This window comes from Numenius arquata, chromosome 2 (genome assembly GCF_964106895.1).
Source record: "Numenius arquata chromosome 2, bNumArq3.hap1.1, whole genome shotgun sequence".
Taxonomy (NCBI): Eukaryota; Metazoa; Chordata; class Aves; order Charadriiformes; family Scolopacidae; genus Numenius; species Numenius arquata.
In genome coordinates, this window is record NC_133577.1 from 29,265,304 (window position 1) to 29,291,536 (window position 26,233).

General features: G+C 40.7%; 1 protein-coding gene across 5 annotated transcripts in view; it reads right to left on the reverse strand.

Moving 5' to 3' along the window:
* Positions 1 to 24,877, reverse strand: part of MEMO1 (mediator of cell motility 1) — a 29,006-nt gene extending 4,129 nt beyond the window's left edge. Inside the window, exons 1-7 of one of the 5 annotated variants that reach the window (XM_074164155.1) lie at positions 24,719 to 24,877; positions 12,126 to 12,207; positions 9,788 to 9,856; positions 7,788 to 7,900; positions 6,258 to 6,369; positions 5,166 to 5,308; positions 3,918 to 3,994 (exon numbers count right to left, since the gene is read on the reverse strand). In XM_074164155.1, the coding sequence (XP_074020256.1) occupies positions 3,918 to 3,994; positions 5,166 to 5,308; positions 6,258 to 6,369; positions 7,788 to 7,900; positions 9,788 to 9,856; positions 12,126 to 12,207; positions 24,719 to 24,779 (657 nt within the window). In that variant the 5' untranslated portion in view covers positions 24,780 to 24,877. Of the gene's footprint in view, positions 1 to 3,917; positions 3,995 to 5,165; positions 5,309 to 6,257; positions 6,370 to 7,787; positions 7,901 to 9,787; positions 9,857 to 12,125; positions 12,208 to 24,718 lie in introns of those variants that run through there. The other 4 variants (XM_074164173.1, XM_074164164.1, XM_074164189.1 and 1 more) reach the window with 4 other exon arrangements.
* Positions 24,878 to 26,233: the final 1,356 nt, after the last annotated feature.

Genomic DNA, 26,233 nt, shown 5'->3' on the forward strand with positions numbered 1-26,233 from the left:
AAGTAAAGGTAGCTATTCTCTAACTAGCACTGATTACATAGATACCATTGCATTTCTGAAGTTTAAGCAGCATGTTTTTGAACCATTCATTTACTCATAAATTGTACATGTCAATACACAGCTAAAGAAAGCAGAATTGAACTTAACTATATACTCAAGGGAAACTAAACATCTTCGTTTAGGCACTTACTCAGATACTGAACAGCTCATAAGAATATATTTTATCCATTTGTAAACCCTTTCATGGCTTTTTAAAAAATGAAAATGGCTGCTCAATTGAGAGACTCGTTTTATAGCTGTAAGTCACTGGAACATAGTGGGCAGAGGCATTTGAGCATTTGTCTCAAATGAACGGACATGGATTTATCAGAATGCCTAGTAAGCTTATTTCAATGCATGGTTCAACACTGCGAAACATTTACAGCTATGCAATTCATCCCAGCAAATGCTAACAGAGCTCCATACATCACAGACTGGAGAAATCCATAGGAAACGGGTATTAAACATATATCCTATAAGCATTTAGCTGTACTGAAATTTTCAATCTTTTGGATTTAAAAATTGCTGTGGCAGAGGAGCAAAGACTACCAAGCTTGTTTCTCAGTCTAGAATGGCGTTGAGGAACAAAGGAAACATTTTTGTCAGGTTGTGTTTTATTTTCTATAAAGCAGAAATACGAAGCTAATAATTTTCAGTATTCAAAGTAACTCAGCCAGGCATGGTTTAGAACAGAATTTATTTGTTGAAATACACAACAAAACCCACATGATAAAAATGCAAACCATCATGTAGTTCTGCAGTTTATCACATGGTTATTATGGCACCACATAGAAATTGCATATCTCAGTTTTAACCAGACACTGTAAATGTCACCTACAATATCCTAGCACAGTGCACTTAATATGAGAAAAGCAGTTACATTCTTAAATATCACCCCCTATAGGATCAAGTATCAAGCTCACACTATCAAGTATCAAGCTTACAAAAAAACCCCAAAACAAACCCCATCATACAGAGGCTTGTTTTAGACTATACTCCAATAATCCTTTGGCTGGTCAAGTCTAAGTTTGCAATCAGTTACTTCAACTGCTTCTCCACACTTAAAAATTACAAGCCATTAGCACGCTTACAGAAGTAGAAACAAACTTGGTCTTAGCCCTAGCTAGTCCAACTATCTTTGCATGCCTGAGTCACTCAGACTAGAAGATAAACAACCAAAAGGGAAAACTACTGGCTGGGCGCAGCAGGGCGAGCAGGGAGCCGGGCACCGCGGCAGAGAGGTGTGCTCTTGCACTATGCCCAAGCTAAGAAGCCTTCCCAGGCTGGAGCACCGGAAGGTGATGGCACACCATAGCAGCACTGCAGAAGCCACCAGAATTCATCAGTCCATTAGAGCCACCTGAGAAGCCACCCGTGCTGTGCACGGCTCCTGCACAACGACTGCTGGCTGCTCCTGCACAGCTCTCCTCAGTGCCTTCAGCATTCAGGGTAACAGAATCCTCCTATCGACTCAAGCGAGGCATACGGTTTCACAAATAGATATAAAATAAGCAATCTGGCAGTGAAGACTGCGTTTGCTGGCTAGCCATAATCAACAAATAATTATTCTTCAACGTCTTACAGAAATCTCCCCCATCGTTATTTAAAAAGATGGCAGGTATCAGGTTATGATATACAAACAAATTACTGCACATCAGCTGCTCAGTTATATCTCTTCATTTGAGGATTTTCCCCTAAGGTGCCCCTGTTTACCACGGGGCTCTTTGCCGGCTCTTGCACCGTCACTTCACAAGGCGCACTGTGGTACCCCCAGGGTAACGGAGTGGTCACATTAGGAGTTACCATGGAGAAACTTATGTCTGCCCAGCAATATTTACTATTCTGTATTTTTTTTAATGCTTGAGTCTAAGGGCTCTAACCTAAAATCACAGCAAATAAAATTTCTCACAGTGGTTACCAAGTTAGTAAATCTTCAATGCTCAAAGCATTTAGCGTTGTTCATGCACTAGCCAGGAAAAAAAAAAAAAAAAAAAAAAAAAAATCACTATGCACCTGTACTTAAGGTCCAATCTAAATAAGAAAGAGACCATTGTCCTCCCACAAGGGCATTTCTAAGGAAAACTAACTTCATCTTAACCCAGAATATCTTCCTGCTTAACAAACACTGAGCCAACTGCTTTCCTACTTAAGGCCAATAAATTATTGGGCCAGTAACAACAGAGGTTAAGACCTTTGATGGCTTTAGTACAGTTTTGTCTCTATCTTAATGCTATTTTCTCTGTGGAAAGGCCTAGTGCTCGTAACAATACAAGCTTCTTTAACAGGCCAAATGACATTAAAAAAATTCAATACTTAGATAAGGAAACAAGAAGTAGAATGGGGCATGCAAAATCAAATAAACTCCTTCCAAAGCTGGAGAAACATGACAGGGAGATCTTTGTGGCATTGTGGAGAGCATCCCAAGTGTACCCACAATACTCCTAAAAAGAAATTTCTGAGAGTCACCAAAAGCAAAACCTACTCTGTACAGAGTTTGAATACTGAGTCATGTGTTTGCATATGGCATGATATAAAGACAAAAAATAACCACAGTGTACTGCTACGCAGCATGTTCAGTTTTCTAGATAAACTTAAGATTGAAAAAGTATTTTCATAGTTATTAAACAGTAGACATCACTTTCAGTGTTACAAAAAATGTCATCTCCTTTTGGCTGAATAACTACCAAAAGAAAGAGCTGGTGCAGCAAGGTAGTCACTAAAAGTAATTAAATGCCAAAGTCCAGTCTTTCTACAAGCTTTCACCGCAGAAATTAACAAGGGGAAACTAATGTTTGATAATGCACCTTAATCTGCTCTCCTGCAAAAACACTCAGACCTGCAAATTCTGGGACTCTAAAAAACCACTTCGTCTTTACAGAGAAACCTCTCAACTGACATAAAGAATTATTAAAAATGGGACAAACAGAAGAGGCAAACTGTTTCCATTCCAGTGATTAATAGTGCAAAAACAAAGAAGTTAATATGGACATACAAAGCAAAAAACTCCAGAGATCCCTCCAGCAGATAGGATGTATACCTTCCAAGACAAGGAAAATAATTAACATGCCCTGAACAACAACAGTTCTCTCTTCTAACAGATTTTACAAAAGTTACATAAATGATCCAAACTGTTTTAAAACAAATTTTAAGGTTATGTATTTCCAGAAGAATTACTTCTGTGCCTTAAGTATAGTCTTGAACGTTAACACAATTTTTTCATTTAAAAATAAATCCTTGGCTCCTGTGACTGCAAAGAACATGCACCATAATTGGCATCATGATCTTTATGTATTTCGCATTCCTTTCAGCCGTTTGCCAAACCCAGAATAAAGTATGGTTTACTTTTCCCCACCACCTACTACAGAGTAAGGGCTAGGGGAAAGACAACTCCTCCCAAGGAAACGGTGCCTTTGGTTTTCCTGACAAGCACAATCCCCTACAGCCTTTCCTCCTCAAAATGGATGTTGCTGAAACCATTAACATAATCACGATGCTGTTTCGATATGCAGGTATCACAGCTATCAAGCCTGAACTACCACAATACTTGATTCATAATTCTTACTGCTTCTCGAAAACTCAAGAGTTATGTGGACAAGAACTGCATTACACTAGGGCATTTTAGGTAGGCAAACATGCATTTATTCTCATAAATTGTTCTTACTAGATTATACCCACAATATACTGTGTGCAGTCAGCAAAATGGAGGATACTAGCTAAAAACAACAGCTAAGTTCTTATTGTGGTAAACAAAGGAAAAGTATACATTCAATAATATAGCTAATCTATAATATTTTGTTAGAGAAATTTCTAAAGTGTTCAAAGAAATGTAATGTACAGGAGAAATTTGTTAGTTAGTTCCACCAAATCTGAAAACTTACCATTTTATCTAGGTGCTCAATGGATCTATAAATTTCTCCTTGGGATTCATCATAGTAACTGTAACGGAACCTCTGACCTTGAAACAAAAATCATGTATAAAATAAAAAAGGGAAAAATCGTAGCTAAAACACTCCCTAGTACTTACTAAATAATTGAAATTCTAATATTTGTAAAGTAATAATCTTCATTTATTTTATACTTTTTAGCTCCACTGAGGACATTCTAGGGCAATCAAAGCAGCAGCCCAGAAGCAAAGTAAAAACTAAATGATGGGCAGCTATATTCCTAAAGAAAAGCCTACTGTCTAGAACTGACACTGCAGTGTCACTCATTAATTGCCTGTTATTGCCTTGGAATCCAATTCTATAAATTAAAAAGTAAAGCAACATTTCATTTCGCTATCCCTCTTGATAAAGTCAACCCTGAAGTCAGGCTACTTCTGCTTGCACAACAATATCCACAGTAAATGAAGGTTAAAAGAGTAAGTTCATGATAATTCAGCGAACAGTTCTAGATGGTTCATTAGCCACAACAGAACCCACAGGTCATTGTTATAAACCTCCATCTACTCCACAATTCAAAGACAAGTAATATATGCACTTAATTACGTAAGTTGACAGAGATGACAATGAGAAAAGGGAAGAAGGTCTGTTGTGTAACATAAAACGTATCTTTCTGAAGCAGTCCCTTTTCCAGCTATAATCACACTTCAAAGAAAAATAAAGTGTTAAAGCAGGACAGAAGTCAAGGCTTCTGGAGTCTTTATAGCTCTGCCACCAAGATGATCTAGGATAGCCCTGGTGAATTGGCATATATACTCCATCTGCTATCTTACCCAGGCAGTAAAATGTACAAAACTTATTTCCATCAGAGGGATGTTGCCATGTCCAGTGAATTTTTAGCTAATCAGTTTTGCAAGTTGCTTTGAGGTGCTTAAAAGAAGAGTAAAAGGAGCAAGAAACTTCAGACACTTACTTCATTACAACACTAAAGAGATGCATATAAACCCATACACCTTCACCATTTACTTCCTCCACTACACTGAAAACATATTACCATTTTAATATTTTTCATCTATTGTTCCAGATTAAAAAGAAAAATCCTTTTTAGCTTTACAAAAGCATTTAAGTCTTTCAAAGATACATTTACCAGAAGTTAAAATGTTCAATGTTTAATAAAATACACTATTTGAAAAAACACTACAAAATATTCATCATACTGTTATAATGAAGAGATGTGAAACTTACCCCAATGGCAAAAGTCAGAAGAAACCACAAAGAGGTTACTAGGATCAGCTAGGTATTTACTGAAGAGTTTTCCAAATTCCTGCTCTTTTGACTCACTCAGTGCTCCGACCAACACAGGAATAATAGTAAACTCATCCTTATGGCTTATAAGCAAAAGAAAACATGTTGTAATTCAAGTAACATCTGAAGTCTTTTTCAGGGCTTGCTAACTGAAATTGCAGAATGTTTTAAGAGGGCACTATTGAATTGAAGATACAGATAATTTGGTAAAGTCACACTAGAACGTTGTTTTAGAACCTGAAACTACTTCAACTTCAGAAAACAAATCGTCCCCCAAAAACAGTATTTATTTTTGGTGCAAAGTGAAAACACCAGGCTAACAAAAAGAAAAGACACAATGAAACCAGCAATAAGTAGGAAGGAAATTCTCCCAGTATAGATGCTGCACAAATATTGGGTAATTTTCCAACGTATATAAAAATGCTCAAGAGAGCACCCAGATGTATATTGATACTCCAGGGAAAATTACAAATACTATGGAAGAAAAGTTAAAAAAAAGACTGGGGGGAAAAAACCACCACGAATGGACAAAAAGAAAGTATTCAAAGTACTCATTTGAAATTGCAGGTGTAAACAGAACCCTGATCTCAAAATTAGTATTAAGGCTCCAAACAAACTTAATATCCCACAGAAAACACTTATTAGTATTTTAACTTCTTTCAGAGATGCCTTGAAAAAATAAAAACAAAAAAATTAAAAATCAGCTATTGAAAAAGGTTCATGAAAGCATGTCTACTATTAACTCTATTAAGTCAATATAAACATATAAACTTGTTTATAAGGGGTGTTCCAATTTCATCATTCGGGCATTTGCTCTGCTTACAGTTTTTATTACAGCAACTAATCCTCATCTCTGACCCTCTCCTCCCCAAAAATTTTTACTGGGGGGTGAGGGAGTGTGAGCATTATACACCATATAGGGCATTATACACCATAAAGGGCGTTATTACTTCCTCCTGCACTTCACATGTGGTTCAAACATTTAATGCACATAATGCCCATTCCTGTAGAAGAAGTCATTAGCCCCAGTACCTTTCCATGGCTTTAGCAGTATAAGGCAAATGCATTTCAATACTGTGTTCATCTTCATCTGTCTGTAGGGACATACGCTCAAACATTCCCGTCTTCCACAATTCTCCATAAACTGAAATGAATTAAAGATTAACTTTTACTACTTTAAAAAAAAAAAAAACAAAAACAAAAAACAAAAACACAAACAAAAAACCTACTGTAAAGCAAGCTACAGAGCATCTTTATCAGAACAAGCCCTTGATAACAAATTACTCGCCTCCAAGGGCTGTCATCATAACCCCCTGGTTTTTAAGTAAGTTCAGGATTAAAATTATGTTCAAGTCATAAAGATACAAACATAACTGATTCAGTTTACAAAATATGTGTGTTAAATCAGTAACCTTGTTAGTATACTGAGAAAGATCTTCAGTTATGATACAAAATTTAATCCAAATAAAACACACTTGAAAATAGACATGCATTTGCCCAGTCACTGAATTCATATTTTCACAAACTACACCATCATAAGTAAAAAAATAAAAAATAAGAACTGCTGATCAGTTGAGCCATTGCTGGATGTGTTACTATTTAATACAATTTATTATTAACTGAATCATGAAATCTAGAGACAGCAAAAACCGATTAAGAAATGCACATTTATAAGTTATCTTTTCTACTCTCACGTGCGCTTGGCGGTATGCAGAGTCATCTCTACGTTTTGAAAACTCTCCACTAGATGAAGAATTTGATGTAGGTAGGGCTGTGCCTCCTTCTCCACTCCATAAAGGAGTTCTACAGAAACCAAAACTTTTGTTACTTAAGCAAATTTCTGCAGGCAGTATGTAGAAAGCCTGAATTAGCTTGCTTAATCACAGTCATGAAGAAAGAGCAATGCATCTGCACTAAGTACCCCTTTTTAAAAAGATATATTATTATTTAGGTGTACCTCAAAACACGTGAAAGTCAAAATACCAAATTTACCTTCATTGCACCTTTAAGCTTAGTCTGAAAGACTGGTATTTCATGGACTAACAGTTTTTAAGTTCTGTAAGTACTCTGCCAGTAAAAAAAAAAGTCACATGCAATAACTCATCCAAATAAAAGCAGCTTTCTGTTCCTCTATTATTCCTCTATCAGAAATAAACCAACTAAAGCACTATCTTTTTTTTTTGGCAAACAGAATACTTCACAGAACAATGCAGCAGGTGTGCAGTGGGCTGTTATCCAAATGTAACACTTTTTCATTTTGAGATTCTTTTTAAAAGATCACTTTTCAAGAGGCACAAACACAATGGAAAAAAAGATAAGCAAAGGTTGAGAATTCTTTACTTGCAGGAGCAAGAGGGACTTTAAGGTTATAATATAGCAACGTCCACAACCATCAGGATCTTTCAGAAGTTAGCTCTCATTGCAGTAAAAACAGATTTATACTTGTATGCCACTTAAAAGCAATGAAGCGCCCGACAAGAAGAGAGTCCTCAGCACTGCAGGCCAACAGTTAATGCTCAAGCCTCAACAATCTTCAAGATGTAAGCTTTATCACGCACTTACTCTTTTGGTCAATTCGGAGATCATACAGAGGTGTTCTATATATGTCCACACTGGAAAGTGCACATCGGGAAAGGGGCACATGATGGGAAGGCCCAAGAATGAAAATTTTTCGGCTACAACAGTTAACACAAAAGCCCACGATTTAGACAACTGCAATTGTACAGTTTAGAGTTTAGAGTAACAAGTTTAATAAAAACACACAAAGCGATACTTTCTGGTGGTTACCAATAGAATTTTACTCTGCTGTGTGTAAGACCACAGATCTTGCTCGATATCTCAGAAGTGATCATGAGATCAGTTCATTAATGCTTCCTGTAGCCTTAAGCAGGTGATAGATTAGAGGGCACTCATCAGCTAGAAATCTAACTGGACTCATTTGGACTTAAACCAGATTTTTGAATTCTCTCCTTCCAACACAACCTTCAGTTACACACCACCTTCAACAACTACAGGTATGTATGTGCCCTCAAATCAGGATGATGGATTTATCACCCATTCAGAGCTTTTTACTTATTTACTTGATTAGCCTTACTTCATATTTCACAAAACTCAAATTTAAGTCACTTTCAAACGCTGTTTTTATCTAGCTGTTGCATCAACAACAGGGACCAAAACCTGAAAATTCGTAGCTTTAGCTGATACTGCAAGCTTTCACACGTCATCATGATGTTATTTCATCAAGTCCTCAGTTCTCGGCTCTTGAATAGATGTTAAGAGTCTCCTGCCACAGGACTTAAAGGAAAAAAAAAATCTATAGGAAATTCAGCTTTTCAGATTCAGGATCTGAATTAAAGGGATCGCAGACATGTAAAGCTATTTTTTTTTTCATTACATGTGGAGTGCTATAGCAAGCTACACTGAAATACTACAACTTTTTACAGAGCTCATAAAAAACAGAATATCCAAACAGGCAATACTTCAGCTGAAAGATGAATTCTAAACATCCCATGTGATAAAATAGCACATGATTCAGAAAGTTCAAATCAACTCCATGTCACTGAACCTGGGGAATGCAACTTGTTCTAGAAGTTTTAGAGAAACTAGTTACTCACTCTGTAAGTTGTCTTCACTTAGTTTACAATAGTTTAGAAAGAATCAAAACCATTGTCTTTGGAGAGCATTACAACATGTTATCTCATAAGCAACTAATAGACATAGCCAGTTTTTATATTAACATTGCAAAATACATACTTTAAGCAAATACTGGAGATGTTTTAAATTTTTGTCATTTAAAAAACCATTGCAGTCAGCAGAACACAAGGATTACATTCCTTTAACCTAGAATAACTGGATTCATATTTTCAGAGGCAGGCATAGACTATAGGAGCGTGCTGGGTTTCTTTTTAATTTTTCTTTTTTTACACTGTTGTGCTGTTAGAGACACAAGTCCATTTAAAATTATTACAACAAGTAACTTTCACTGACTTCAAATATTATAGACACACACTGGTCACTTTCTCCACAGCAGAAGAGAATCCTGGCAGCATTCAGCCCATAATCCTGCACTGAAAAACCAATGCAGAATCATGATAAAATATTTTAATATACTTAAAAACCAAACAAAATCTCCCAACAAAAAAAGAAACAAAAACACCCTGTGATCAGTTAAGAAAAAAAAAACAAACAACCCAGCTTTGGCTTTTATAAAAGCAGTGGAACATCAAGCAATAACATGTTAAACATTACCTGCAAAAAAGCCACCTTTAACCCCTCCCTTCCAAAAAAAATTAGTTACCAATAATTCTCAGTTTTTTTAATATACTGCTTTACATTTTCAATTTCGACATTAATTTCAATGCTACATTAATTTTTTCTTTTGTAACATCCAAACAACTTGCACATTTATGATGTTAAAACAGAAGGGATGCATAAAAGACTTAAGAGTACAAAATTAGAATTTGAGTACTTCAAGGTGTACGAATATAAAAAGAACATTCAGCTTCTCATAGAATTGCAATGGCATTGTCTTACGCTTTGCAAAGAAAAACTTTAGTACTTACGTAATATTGGGATCCACTTGTTTGTAAGCATGGGCTGCACAAGATCCACAATAGGTATATCCTGCATGGCTGCAAACCAAGGTGTACAAAATGTTAACATAATAAATTTTGTTTAACATCTTAAATATGTTGATTTTGCTATTAAAATGTTAATATCTTAAGTATTATTTGTCCCAATGAGATTTCACTGGAGATAGAAATAGTAAGAGCGATCCAAAAGTCAACTCCTGGAAGAGCTCGAGCGCACTGTTGCAGTATTGAACGTACAAGAGACACATCTGTTAAAGAACTAGCAGTGACCATTTACTTGAAAGTTAGTAAGACTAACTCCAGACTAAAGCATCTTTTGTTACTTGTAAAAGATACCAGTAGGCAGACTACACAACTGCGTTTTATCAGAGGCTCGTGATAATGCTAAGAGTGCAGCCAGGGGACAAGGGAACAGCGAGCTGCTGGAGAAAGCTTTTCTAACCACACTCCAGTAACTGAACACAATGACAGTAGAGACTACACTTTACAGCAGATAAACAGAGAATAAAAATATTCCATCACTGAAGAAGAATACCTCAGCAACAGAATGAATGGGCACAAGGAAAGGAGTGGAACATAGCATGGTAGCTTTTACTGCAGAGAATGTGATACGTGCTTTATCATCTCCTATCACTCTGGCCTGGAGCCTCTCTTGCTCTGTGTTTCTGTGTGTTCCAAAAACATCCATAATTATTGTGACTACTTGTTTCAAATATCACAACCAAATCTTAAGACCCATTCCCTTCAAGACTGTTAAGAACAGGAGAAGATTCAGTTTTCACTGCTAAAAGCGTTCATTCCAGAGAACATTCATTCCCCAGGGTGCCAGGCCAAAAGGTGGAGAACACCTCACATCACTCAGCAGCATGTCCACAGCGGAAGGCCATGCCCACATCACCTCTGGAGCGCCTGTGATCCTGGATCAATAGTTATCATTTATTTGGAGTCAAGTAGGTGCAACAATACAACTACAGCTTTTCAGGTGGTCTTTTTATACAATGATACAGAGAATGATATGTGCTGTGAGTCCTGGGGCATACAGAGTGTTTGAAGATACAAATTCCCCACTGACAGCACTGGAGGATTTTATATTTATTTATGCATATGTATGCTTGCATGCATGTATATTAATCTACACAGAGTGACACCTGGAGCAAGTTATCCTCAAAATTACCCTGGAGTTTTACTTCAGTGTCACTTACCTCAATCATTCTAAAGAGCTCAGAAAAGTACACACTAAGGCATCGATGAACTGGAGACTGAGACCTAGTGAACTGTCAAAAGAGCCTTCTGAAAGGTTCCCTCTGCTACAGGCTTCTTCAGTCTTTCACAAAAAAAAAATTATTAGCCATATCCCATTTTACAAGTGGGAAATCAAAGGCACAGTTAATGAAATAATTTGGTGAGACCACGGGAAGACCTCCACCAGTTTTGGAAAAAGAACCCAGGTTACCTAATCCGCAGCTGAAAGGCCTCTTTACTGATATTCCTGCGAGACAGACTAAGGCAATTTCTTCTGCACATTCAATATTATTATGGAATACTGCAAACATCATGTCAATGTTATGATGTTTTTCCTGTGCTAACATATTTAAGATGTTTTTTCTAGTGTTTCCTTCCAACTCATAATAAATTGGAATGACCAACATACTTTTCTTATTATATGTCTCAGTGACCTTCAGGAAATTGAATCCTACCTAAATAGTTCAGATGATCCCAATTTCTGCTGTGGAACAAAAAAATTAAAACCACACAAAAATAACAGAAGTAAACCACTTCGGATAGCTGAATATTTTTATTAGGTTTTGGTTTAAGTTTAGTTAAGTTTTGATTTGGGGTGGGATGCTGGAGTTTGGTTTATGTGTTTTGGTGATTTTTTTGGGGGGGTTTTGTTGTTGTTGTTGTTTTTAAATAAGTGTAGCTGTTCTATACCAGAAGTGCATCGAAAGAGCCATCACCTTAGATTACCACTGCACTAATACAGCTCTTATCTGTCTTACTGGATCTTACTTGTCCCTGCCCATGACAGGGGGTTTGGTATTAGATGATCTTTAAGTCCCTTCCAACCTAAACCATTTATGATCACAAGTGAATGTTATGTCTGCAATGAATCAGCAAAAGGAAACTAATTATATACCAAAATGTGCACAGATTTCTTCCATTCTACACCATATCCAAAATACTTAGAAACCACAGGACATTCCTTTCAGCTAAATATTTGCTTTCACCAGTTTTCAAAGCCACTCAAAATAAAGAAGCATTTAACCAATCAAGTATTATACATACTAGAAACAGATTTCAGACTTACGGTGCAATAATGGCTCTAGCAGGTCTTTTTGTGGACTGTACTTGAGAAAGCCAACCTTCTAGTTGTGCATTCAGCTGGGGTCCTGTAAAGAGACAAGGAACTACTGAAGCCATAAAAGAATCTAAAATACCTCAAGAATTAACAAATAAAGTCCAACAAATTTAAAGTAATCTTAAAAATCAAAACCTGTATTTAAATCTCAAAGAAAAAAAAAAAGAGTAAATTCAACACGCCTGTAACATTGAAGGTCACAGTAGGAAAGTTTCAACCCCCTAGTCCAGGAAGTTCATTTACTGCACATCCAAACACACGCTTATTGTTTCTTGGTCTGTGGACTGATGCTCATACCATTTCATCATTAGAAAGGATGGCTGCTGACCTCAAAAGAGAGGCTAACAGATGACTGATTCCTCTGGTAACCATATTTGCAAAATTCAGAAGTAAAAAGTTAAAGATGACGTACACCAAGACAGCGCAATATGAGAAAAGGATATAATACAAAGACCTCACATACCGATAGGATAGCCAGTGTCTATGGTATTTAGTCCTTTATTGTTATCAAGCAAGCATAAGATCAGAACACAAAGCACACTGTAACCTGGAAAAACTGTAAATACACAGGAAAAAATCTAAAAATGAGAAAACACCACACTTATACTAATGCCTTAACAACTTCTGATCAATCAACATATACTACAAGTACATAAACTTCGTGGCAACCTTAACTTTGGTAATTGGTCAATCCAGTATTTAATTATTTTTTTGTAAACTAAATTCTGTACCTCAACAAGTGGCAAATGTTCTCAATTCAATTAGGTGATACAAATGCCTTCTAGAAATACAACATTAAAAAAAAACTCACTACATTTTGATTATTTCTCATCAGAAAGAAAACTTTTGGATGTAAAGCTACTCCTGAGGAAGCAAGTCTGGCAAATACAGTGCAATATTCTTTATATTAAAGAACACAAACTTTCAAGTAAAACTCATTCAGCTGCTGTTTTTACAAGTAACATATCATTAATAAAGAGAAAAATAGATGCACTGTTTTCAGTTGACATTATGCTTTTGACAGAGCAGCATGTCAGCAGAGTTTATCTGGAAAGCATGGTGTAGTAAGCTGCTTTCTTCTACCATACATTTTGTAGATTTTGGTATCTTCCCCATGCAGGTGTAGAGCCACCAATTGTCCAAAACCAAAACCAAATTAAATACCTGAGACTATTCGACAGCTATGTTCCAGACAGCCCAGATCTCAAGCTGACAGCTCTCCAAAAAGCTGACAAGAACTAGCGATCGGAGCAAAGATGTCAACTTTTGCAGAATCCAATCAGTCACTCACCAGTGATAGCCATAAAGCTTTCTCTAGAAAATCAGAGGGGGTGTTTATTCAAAACTTAAATTAATGTGTTTCATGGGGGGGGGAGGGAAAGGATGACTTCTGTGGTTGTAAAGAACCCTACCTTCTTACATGAAGAAGGTGAAGTAGTGCAATGCCGTTTCCCGAAGCCTACAATCACCTTGAATGCCTTAGATGCTGTCTACAGCTCTAACAAGGCAAAAGAGTGACATTGATTAGCCACTGTCACTCCTGTAATACAGTGGCTTTGTGAAATGATGAGATTGTCAAAAAAAAAAAAACCACATGCCAATTTTGTTCTGCTGCTTCTGTTGCTTGGGGAAATAACAAGCAGCAGAGACTTTCAATAGAGATAAGGATAATGACATCTTAGAAAATGGAGGCTGTTGGGGAAGCTAAGTAAAAATAAATACATCTCTGTTTCCATCCTCTTTCTAAGCTACTAGGAGACTAACAAAACAGTACTCTATTACCATCTTACCACTTTTCTTTTTATATATTTAAGAGTGAAGACACGTTACTTAAAAAAAAAAAATTACTTCCTAACTCTCCATTAGTATGTAGAAGGATAAAGCACTTCCTGAATGAAATTCTTTAGGAGGACACAGTTGCTTGGGGTTGTTTTTCTTTTTCAAACAGGTACTACCCAGAGTCTTAAACAAAACTTGACTCTGCCTGACCTGAGCTCTTCTCCTGAAAGATGATCCACAGGCAGCACAACAGCAGAAGGGCCAGAACCTCTCAAGCAAAGTGAGACAGCAAGGAACAGTGCTTGGCCTTCCTCCATCCCTTCTTTAGCAAGGATTTTTGATTAAGAAGGTGGCTAAGGCGATTTGTCTTTGGCTAAGACAAATCAGGTAACTTGCAGAGCAGTTTAAAGACAAAGTTCAGAATCTCCGGTAGTTTCCTAAAATTCCATATGATTTTTCAAATCTGGCCAAAACTTCTGATCTTACAGTGTGGTAGCAGAGTAAGATGCCTGGTTTTGCTTACTCTGCTATTTCAGACACACACTGACAGAATAACAAACATTTTTTTCCTAGAGGCAGTAAAATAGCAGCTCTGTGTGACCCAAGGGATGAAACTTCTGTCAGTGTTTACATAAGAACCAGGTAACACATCAGCTTTCAGAGTTTTTCCCTTTAATGCAACTACAAGGTGTCTTTTTAAATCATTAACTCTGACCTAAATTAAGTTTCCGTATCAACTGATACTTATTTGTACTATTATAATAAAACATGTAATCAAATCTCTCTCTCCAAAGGACTAACGGAAAGAGGGAACGGAGAGTACAACATCTCCGCCTGACCTTTTGGCTAAAGAAAAAAAAAAAATTAAGAAAATCACGCAGAACCCACATGAACTGACAGGAGTAGAGCCCCCTGCAGCTTCCTCTGCTTACAGATACTTTAAGGGAGATATTCTAACACTGTAATTTTCTCATCACCAAATTAGCACCAACTTTTTGTTGAAGTGTTCAGTGAAGTTTTTCTTCCAATTTCCCAAACATGACAATGCTTAAGGCTAAAGTCAAAATATTTGAATTGGATATACAAAATATAAATAAACCCACATTATCACAGTGGATATGCTCTGCCATATGGAATTGTGTTATAGCAGATGAGTAGCTTCTTCATGAAGAGCTTTATAAGTAAGTTTTGTTCATATGTAAATTAAGTTAAATTGGAAAAGAGTCTTTGCAAATAGTCAGTGAGATAACTGCAGTAAATATCCATGTCCTAAGCTGACAAGCACGAGCCAGGAATAGCGTTGCCGCCCATGTGTCCTCTTGCCACAGTGGTGGGAAGCAGGAGAGGTCCCTACTCCTCAAGCCACAGGTGGAAAGTCCAGCTTGAGAAAGCTGGCAGGATGAGTGCAGCGGGGCTTTTAAGGCTAACCCAGCAAGAAGGACAGAAAGTCTTACGGATGCAACTTCTGGATGCAACAATCAATACGCTTCAGCATTAATACTGTAAGATCAGACCTTTTATTGATTAAAGGAAGATTAGGGGGCAAAATATGAGCTTCACTGAAGCTTCACTTCTCCCAAGTGAATAATGACAGGACCAGAGGAAATGGTGTAAAGTTGCGGCAGGGGAGGTTTAGATTAGATATTAGGAAGAATTACTTTACTGAGAGAGTGGTCAGGCACTGGAACAGCCTGCCCAGGGAGGTGGTGGAGTCGCCATCCCTGGAGGTATTTAAGAAACATGTAGACATGGCTCTTCAGGGCATGCTCCAGTGCCCAAGATTGTTGGTTTGTGTCTGTTTGTGGGTGGGTGTGGCGTGTGGTTGTGGGTGGGTTTTTTTAGTTTGGTTTTTGGTTTGGGTTTTGTTTTGGGTTTTTTTTTTGGGGGGGGGGGGGTGGGGGTGGGGGGGGTGGACTCAGTCTCAAAGGTCTCTTCCAACCATGAAGATTCTGTGATTCTGTGATATAACACTAAGATCTGCTTTTCAGTCCTGTGCAATAAGGTATAATATAGGTACATAACTAAAGAATGCTGACATTATCTGTGAATATTTCACATCCTGTTTTGTTTTGGAAACCAGCAGAAATTATGCCAAATTAAAAATAATTGGAAGCACAGACCAACTCTCTACCAGAGAAATTTATGGATACAGATACAGGCAGCATTTATTCAAATACCTTGCCTAAAAGAATAAATTATTTTGACAATCAGCATTATCCCCTCACAAAGTACTAGAGTAGGTAAGAAGGAATCCTTCTATGTTAAATGCATGCCAGTGTTACCCAATGAATAATAACACAGAGACATCTGGTAGTCACATGTTCTGAGGTCGTCCATCACCTCAATTTACAGCTGTCATGGTCCAGGCTTTGTAGGTTAAGCCAAACCAGCACATTCTTTCCACAGCCAAGCACACCTCGTCCCATGAGGCTGAAGTGATTGTATGCCAAGCGTCAACACAGTATAATGGGAACTTGCTCCTGTCCCAGCAGCCACCGTGACTAGTGCAAAACCTACCTTTTAAGATCAGTGGGGAAGACGCAGTGCTTGCTCCGAATCCTCAGTCTCGGTGAATGCTTTTTTTACTAGAAGAACATAAGCCTCAACCAAAATTCAGAGTGGCACCAGGGAAAATTGCTCATGTCTGCCTTGGTTGCATGTGTACAGCACTTGCAGCAATGCAAATAATGCTGGAGCCCAAGGACGATAAAGCTGCAGCCCTCAGCTTTCACACTTCTACTTGACAGCTTTTACTTGCCTAAGCATGTCTCTTACCCTACAGGAGCCAATATTTTTTGCTGAGCCTTACACTCCTTTTATCTTTTAACTACCTTTATCCACTGACAAAAATGTCTACACCTCAAAAATACTGCTAATACATATTGCAGCATATGTACTAAGTAGTAAGTCAGTCTTTATTCTTGTAGGGTGTTAGAAAAAATCAAGGTAAGTAACAGTGAAACCTTGGGGGTCAGCACACAATTAGTTCAATAATTGTTCAACTAAGGGAATTCCTCTCTCCACAACTTTGAAGGAGAGTCCAAAACATGTAATTCAATTGTCAGTGAACTCTTTGAAACATGACAGAGGACTAACTAGTTTTTTCTCTTAGTTAAAATTGCAGAAAGTATGAAGATTGTTTTAAAGAACACAGGCCCTGCTTGAAAAAAAAAAAAAAAACATCTCTGTTTCTCACTGCAACAAAAGCCAAATCCTTGAATAAAGAACAAGTTTCATCTCTGCAAAGACTAGGATTTGTCAGGAACAGAAGGTGATTTCCAACAACTCCTGTTGATGGGCACATTCTCTACTGCTAGTATATACTCTTTTCCAATACTAAATACTGATGAAACAGTGAAATCAGCATATAAGCAAAGCAGAAATTTACTTATGCAAACGATAGGACTGGGGGAAAAAAGAATTAAGATACAAATAAAGATTACACCGATGCTACATAAACTCCTATTATACATATTGTAAGACCAACATTAAACAGCAGGTAATGTTTGAATAGGGGAAAATAAAACTGAAGCCATAACAGGAACGTTGAAATCTGCTTTGGTGGCAGTTCTCGCTCGCATGTCCCAGTTTTCCAGTATTCCACTAGCTCTTTAAATTCCTTTACTGAAAATTATTAGGAAATAAATAATCAAACTACAACACCACTCATTAAGAATATCGACCAACATGTACCTACCTACCTTTATAAAATACCTTAGCAGTTAGGTCATTCAGCAAACCAAACAAATGACTTTGTTTTATAGCTCTGAGAAAGTGATTCTGGCTCTAACACATACTAGATGTAACCTGAATTTGTAGAAGTATTCACCAAGTGATACTAGAAGGCCTATTTTAATAATACCAGGACTGTACGAAATGCAAGGCTCTTTTTCAATTCCCATTTTACAGTAAAAGTTGAATATACGTTCTTTACTTGAAGTATCTCGATTCTGACTGTATTTAAATGATTCAGCTAGAAACAATAGTCTGGAAATTGTATTCTAAATTATTCCAGTATACTTTTGCAGTGTACAATGTTAAATAATACAGTCTGCATATTAATACTCTGTTCCATGATAAATTCACAGAAGACCCAGCAATGACACATCCACTTTCCCCATAAAACATCTAAAAAAGATAAAAGCCCAAAAGGGAGAGAAACATTACAATTAGTATTTAACATTGCAAAGCAAATACTTTAAAAATCTGCAAGACACGCTATGATTAGTTGTTCACAGATTGCAAGGTGAGAACTTAAGCTAATAGCCGTATTTGCAATGTTCCAGCTAATGTCACAACATTAAGATTTCACGGTAAGTACATTAATTATCCTGCTACTGCAGAAAGCTCCTTTCACTACAACAGAGATCAGGTCAAAACTTTCTCTCATTTCAGTGACCCTCACATGCTTTTTAAATTTTTTCCTGGTTCCATTTGTCCGTGATCATCTACAAACAAGACGATGGTTCATTACTTGCACATTAGATTTATGAATAAGCTGTGATGAGTTATTCCAACTTTGGGGAATATGCCAGGGTCCTTGGCACTTTCACAAAAACCCTTTTATGATATAGTGAAAGTCTTCCTCAATCCCTCATCTACATTCATTGTCCAACACCACACAATATTGCACACATTGTTTCCTTCTAGCCACTTCAGCTGCTGCAGAGACTCAGATCCAACACACTACAGAGAAGGGTCTCTACTCTAAGTTAAGGTAGGATGCAGCCACCCTGAGGATCGGTGACAGAAATCCTAGCAGCAGCGTTTGCCCTCAGAAACCACAGGCAGCAGGCCTGGGGAACACATTACACATAGTCAGCGACATCATGGGAGAGCAGAAGCAGCTGTAACCCACGCATGCACCTTCTCTGATGCTGATGAGAAGTTCCAGCTCATGCCAACAAGCACACAAAAGCTGGGATTACATCAGTGTTCATTAAAATGGACACTTTCATGTCACTCTCCAGGGCCCCCCAAGTCCCAGAAGGTGCAAGTGAGAGAAGCTGTACTATCTCAGAATTACACTGCTATTGCACATTGAACTTGTCTACCTCAAAGAGCTATTAACGGAGAGGTAGTGGGTTTTGGCATCAGAAAAATCAGTATTTGGTACAAAGGCAGTAAAAAAGCATTAATGCAGGTCTTCCTGGGGATTACAAAGGAGTAGAAGAAACACAAACATGCTAAAATAGTGGCCAACTTTGAGAGAAACATAATTTCTAAACAGATCATTCACAACTGCCTTTTCATTTATTTTCTGATCTGTAGAAGTTTTTCAAAGTATTATCCTTTCCAGCTGACCTAGACACCATCATGCAGACATCAGCCCAAAAGACAAGGCCTGAACACCCCTGGCTGCATGACAGCCAGTTATTCCGAAGTTCTGGTGTTTCCTGTCCAAACAAGTTAGAAGCTTAATCCTTACAAATGCTAGCAACAAGATGTCAGTGCCTACCTCCTTTGGGGTTATTTTTTACTTACAAGCCAGGGCAGCAGAAAAACAACTCTTAACACAAGAGTTTAAACTCTCTTCAAACATTTATGTGGAGACCATTTACTTGGCTCATCATAAAAAATAGCTTTGAAGACAATATGTGTAATGGCCTTTCAAGTCACCACAGCAATTACTCTGCCAACTCACGTTCGCATCAATAAGCGTATGAAAATTAAAGTTCTCCTACTTAAAACAACTTGGTCATAGGTACACCTCTGACCACTATGGCTTGGTCAAAGAAAACAGATAAATAAGCCATATCTAACACAATGACAAACTCGTTTTGCAGGGCAAGAGTCAGATCATGCAGTACTGTTATTCACACTCACACTCAATTTTATTTTACTCCTGTGATTTGGAATAGCCTACTAAAACTCTTTGTGTGTTGTCTGTATCAGTGTGCCACTGACTGGGGAAAAGTTGAGACAAGAAGTCTTACCTAACACTTTAATAAAGAGTAGTAAAATATTCAATTAGCACTTCAGGAGCCAGGCAAGGCAGGCCAGCTGCCAGAGAATAAGCCATGTTAAGTGCCCTAATGCGTGATGCCTCACTTGGAAAGGCATGCTATACATGAAAAAAGATGCATGTGCAATAATGCTTATTTTCATTTCAGGACTGATTCCCCCCTCCAGAACTGTCCAACACTCGCAGAATCTACTCACATGGAAAAGTAAATCAGGAGAGAGCATCCACACACTGTCCTGCAAATAGTCCATGTTCAGGATAGTGTGACATTCCTGTTATATTTCAGCTACTCCTTTTGTATCTAGGAATGTATCTGTCCTGCATTTAAAGTAATGGAAATATATGCCATTTTTGTTTCGAGTTGTCCTTAATCTTCCTCTTCCCCTGCTGGTCAAAATCAATTTCTAAAGTGGTCTGGACGCTAGGTGGTTGAATTAACCCAGCAGGAGTGGGACTTTCTTCCAAAAATAAGTCAGTGTAATATTTTTCACTACACAATGATACATTAAAAAAACAAAAAACAAACCAATCCACATGACAGCAGCACAACAGGTTGATACTTTTATTTACACGGAATGCCTTTATCTCACTTTTGCAAGTGTTTTTAGGGGCCACCATACACCAGGCTGCTCATCCACAGAAGCAATGGCATGTCACATACCACTTTTAACTTTTTTTAAAAGCAGTCACATAGAACAAGGTCTGCAAGTGAAAAAATAGGTTATTTAGACCAGGGGCCTACTATCAGCGATGGTCACAGCATTATTTCAGTTTGGAAGTTCAGCTGTAAAGCTTCCCATATTCAGTGCTACTGCTAAGTAGGAGGAAGAACAACTGACCAGACCTCATTGTTAGTTTGCTGCCAGACAAATGCTCCACAGCTCTAGATCCAAAGTCCATTATGGTGCTACTCAGACTGATGGAATGAATGTGAACTTCCTGACATTCCAGAGAAGATATGATGATAATTTTGGTCAGGTTTTCATACCAAACTCAACTGCAGAAACTTACTAAGGAACTTTCTTTTTAAATTTTTCTTCACAACAGCACATTAGGGATGAAGAACACATGGGACATTACTAACAGCACCATGAAAACCATCTTCTCCTCCCCCCTCTGCCTCTCTTAACTTCATCAAGCAAGTAGGAAGTAGTGAGCTTTCTGCCTGGGATCTCACTGTCCCTCCAATAAAGTTGTTTACTTATAGTTAGATGTGACATGCTAACATGTGAACATGCCTGGATGTGCATACTTGCACAGCTAGTCTCACCTGCTCTAAGAAGTTAATTAGCATCATACAATTAGGTGATATATTCACACTACTAAGTAGTGCATATTTGTATTTCCCCAGGCAGAACCTAAGAAGTGGATATCTTTATACCTGGAGAAAATAGGGGAACGAGTGTCTACTTTCAGCTGAAACAATTGCTGCCCCACAGAAACGAGCAGTCTCTAAAGACAAGAAGCGGTATTTCTTCTAAACCCTCTTACCTACGTCACATTCACCCTCCATGAAGGATAGTGGCTCCCTCTTACTTGGTTGTGACTTCACCTCTAATGTTGCTTCCACTCCTGCACCACAGAGGAGCCAGCTAATCCAGTTCAAGGATATCCTCTGGCCACAAAAGCTGGTTTGCATTTTGGATCTATCCTTTGCCCTCTTCTCCCTCAGCTCCTGCAGCCTTTCTTTCCCAGAGCTGACTTCTACAGCCATATTTTGCATATTTTTTTTTTTTTTTTAAAGCATAGCAATGGATGCTCTAGTTTTGCTGTCAACCCCCCACCCCACCCCCAATCCAGGACCCCATGCATCACCCTGGATGTTTCACCCTCAGGTACCAGGCACCTGGGATAAACTACCATTTAACTGAGGTCATCCTCACACAGCCTCTTTAAAATTCTTTCAGACTTAATGAATCTGAACCTTTAAAAACTATGCTTCTTGTTACCCTTTTGGACAGGTAGACAATATTAATGCAGTCATTTTAACTATGGAGCTGGATGAGGGTTTCCAGGGCATCCTTGCTTGTGTAACCAAACTCAGCTCTGTAGAAGAGGAGCAGCTTTCAGGAAACGGGAAGCTTAAATGCTGACCAGTTTATATATTAAACTCAGCAAATTGCTTCTGGGCCGAGACAGTAAGCACGAAGAGAGTGGGTAGAAGGACTTGACAACTCAATCTCCAGAGAATCACGGGAATGCACTGAAGAACTATCACAATTCAAACTGTAATCTCTGCCTCAGCTCCATCCTTGAAGCTATGCAGGTTGAATCCATGTGGCAAAATCTAGACTTCCTTCAAATAGTAAGGTTGAGGAAATAAGCCTACGTTACAAGTTTGAAATAGCAGCTGACAGGAGTTTGGCCTAAAACACAGGAAGATTTTAGGTTAAGTCTACAATGAATACATACTCTCTTGGTCCCTATTTGTTTCCTCTAGAGTTTTGATGGACCATCCTAAGTGGCACACAAAAATTAGTTTCCAAGCAGCAAATAAGAGGTAGTCCCTACCTTGCTGAACTGGAAGAATTCCTGCTCTCACAAACCCTACGGTAAACAGCACAGGATAGCTCTACAGCTCTTTTCTTGTTTATGGAAAACCCTACACAGGAAAACAACACACACTTGCCAAAACACCAGCCTGTGCAACATCAACCACCTACCCCCACCACACACACTGTAACAGTTACAATTTAACTTGTCAGAAGTACAGTCGCCATAACTTGTTACAACATGATTCAGTTTGGTTTTTTTGCACGCAGTTAAGTGTCTGGACAACCATCCCACACCTCCTCAAGAAGCAATACCCAGAGGGCTGCCCAAAAGCAACAGGAGCAACATGCTTTTGGATGTTCTATTACAGACAAGTAGTACTGGCCCAACTAGTCACACAGACTTACCAGGGTGTAGGCCAACAAAATTATGCACTGAATTTGCATGCAAAAGAAAACAGACAAACACAGCATCCAAGCCTCTTAAACTAATTATGAAAAAAAAAAAATATCTCATTTGTAAGTATCCAGCAGGAACTTGGTATGAAGTCCAATATCTAACAAACGACAAAATGTATGTGTAAGGCCATCTAGCCATTCCATATCGCAAATCAATTTTCTGCCTTATTCATAAATGAAAATATAAGTAGCACAAGCAATTTGGGAAGTGTTACCACAAAGCTTCAACATTTTGATGTGTTTGCATGTGTTTAAATCTATACCTTTGACATGATTTTGTTTGCTTTCTGTAAACAGAGTACTACCTACCTCTCCAGACCATTGGAAAAAACTGTAATTGCAAGCTGTCAACGCTGGATGAAGACCTGAGACCAGTTTTGTAATGGACACAACCCTTATGTTTAGATTGTATTAAACTCGGAAGGAAAACAATCATCGTCTATTGTTGTCTCCAAACTGCCTACCCACCATTTGAAGCCCAGCTACTTATCTCACAATCTGCCTCTTCCTGTCTTACCCTCCCTCCTGTATTTCTTTTCTTCCTTTTCAATTTTTTTCGTCGTGCTTTGTTCATCAATTTGTGGAGGAGAGGTGAAACTGCACCTATTATAGCCAAGTGAGGTGTATGACTTTTCACATCTTGTTTTTCTTAGATGTCAATTTAGGATCTCTCTGTTTTCGGGGTTGGGGGGGTGGGGTGGTGGGGGTGGTGGGGGTTTGTTTTGGGTTTTTTTTTTTTAATTGTACTCCTCCTCTCCCTCTGAACTATTCTTTACAGCAGCCTCTTGTTCATCCAACGTTGTTCACCCAATGACCTTTACTCCTGAGGCCAGCAGAAAACCATCCCTTACAAGTCTCCCTAATAACAGCTGTGGAACTATAAACATGCCCCCTATCCACAACAGCAGAGCTCTTCCCCAAAAACCAACAAAGTTTATCTCCAGTGCTACCCATTATTACAGGTTTCTGTCTTTTTTTTTTGTGAGGGCAAGGGCAACAGTGGTCTGCCCTCCAACACCCCACTTCTTTTTTCTATTCTTTTTCTGCAAATATTTCTCATTTAAACAGACAAAGCTCACTCTGTACCACCGCTCTGCAACTTCTTTTCCCTACTGCTAGAGAAAGCGCTCTGGAAGAAGAGGTAGAAGCAGCTCATCTTGGACTACAAGAAGTGAAATAAACCTCTTTATTCCCCCCCCCCCCCCCCATCACCTGCCTTCAAGCCCTGCAAGACACCCCAGTCACCAGGAGAAAATAAAAAAAAAAACCAAAAAAAAACAAACAAAAAGACAAACCAAAAAACCACCAAACCAAACCCCATAAGAACACTCCAAAATACCGAAATTCGTCCGTGTGCTCTTATATGGATTAAGTGCAATATCGGGTACGAGGCACAACACACAGGCTGGCCCTGCTTGTGGTCACAGCCGTGCGCGCCCCCGAACACCCGAGAGCGGTGGTGGTGGAGGAATCCAGCCCTGCCCACGCTCAGACGCCGCTTTCCGGCGAAAGGCGCCCCTGCCGGGCTGGGCCAGGCCGGGTGGGGGGTACCGGCGGCGGCAGGTCCTCAGCTCAGCTCCAGCCACCAGAGGCCGAGAGGCGCCCCCTCCCCGTCTCTGCCCACCCCACCGGCCTCCCGGGTCGCTCTCCGCCGGCAGCCGCCAAGGTCCGCATCCCCTCACCGGGCCATGCCCCCCCCTTTCGCCCGCCATGTGCCGGCCGCACCGGCGGGGGCGGGACCGGCGGCCCCTCCCCGCGCCCGGTACCATCGGCGGCCCCGGCGGCAGAAAGTGCTGATTCAGCCCCCGCCCCTCCCCCGGCGGCGCTGCGGGCCGCGGCGCCGGTACCTGAGGCGGTGTACCAGCTGCCGGCGTGGCTGGCCTCCCGGCAGAGCACCCGGTTGGACATCTTGGTGCCGGAGCCGCCTATGGTGTTCGGGGGAGGCGGTGGGGGACGGGCCCGGCCGCGGCGGCGGCGGCGGCGCTGCTCCCCCTCCTCCCCCGGCACGGCCCGGGCCCGGCGGGCGGAGGCGGCGCTGCCGGCGGCGCCTCCGGATGGGCGGGCGGGGGGCGCGCGGAGGCGGCGGCGGGCGGGGCGGCGCGAGCCCCCGGCGGCGCGGTGCCGGGCTGGGCCGCAGGCGGTGGCCCCTCGGGGCTGGGGGGAAGGGCGGACGGGGGGCGCGGGGACAAAGCCCGAGGCCGCCGCTGCCACTGCCGCCGCCAACTCCGCGCTAGCAGATTGGGGGGACGCGAAGGGAAGGAGGCCGCGGCACCAACTGGGTTTGGCCCGGCTCGGCTCCCGTGGACTAAAGGGCCGCACGGGCGCCGCTCCCCCATTGGGCACGAAAGCAAAAGCCTCGTTGCCATTGGCCGCTTTCCCTCGCCGGTCCCGCCCACCCGCTTTAACAAGCCCGGAATGGAGCGGCACCGCCTCGTGGGGGAGGTGAGGAGGGCGGAGCGGGGGGAAGAAGGCAGGGTTTGGAGGGAGAGTAGCCCCCTCGGATTGGCCAGCCGCGTTGCCGTGGCGATCGCTTCTGCCTTCGCTGATTGGTGGGGCCGTGTCTCCGTGGTAGAAGGGAAGATTACGAGCTCAGGTCAGATGAGGGGAGGCCGGGCCGGGTGGCGGGGGCTGAGGGGGAGCTCCGCCCCTGCTCTCTCTCCCTCCTCCCCCCCTCCCCCCCCGTCGTTTCCCGGGCCGCGGTGGCCGGTACCCTCATGTGGCGCCGCCGTTGGGGGCGCGCGGGTGCTGGGCTCCCTCACCGCCCCCGGCCCAGGGAGCGGCTGCGGAGGCGCGGCCGGCTGCAGGAAGGGCCCTTTCACAGGCTAGGGCGGTGGGCAGTGTTCTCGGGAGCGAAGCGGCGCTTTCTCGTGCCGGCGGTTGTCCCCTTGTTGTGAGGAGAACACAGCGCAGCCTCCGGTGCCGCCGCTGCTCCCCCCCTCCCCGTCTCCGTCGCCGGTACGAGCTGTGGGGGCAGTTGGGATTTTGAGGGCTCGAGGGACAGAGCATCGTATCGTTTCCCATCGTAAGGCAGCGGTTTCGGGCCGAGAGAATAGGGAGTTTGCTGGGCTGAAGCTCCTTGTTTGTGAGCTATCGCCGTTCCTTTCCTGCGCCTCCCCGCCTGTACCGTCAGGGCTTTGGTACCCGGGTACGCAGTGAGGGCCGTGGGAGTGCGTTTGTGTAGAGGCCTCCCAATTCTCCTCAGCTTAATCCTTGCCCACCTCTTTAATTTCTTTATTGGCGAGGTGAATGGACTGGTGCCATAGCGACATTATAACTCAAAGTAGCTAATAAGGCAGAACTGGAAAGAGGAGTATGGCCGGTACAAATGGGGGGGGGGAGGGAAAAGGCAATTTTAGGCACTG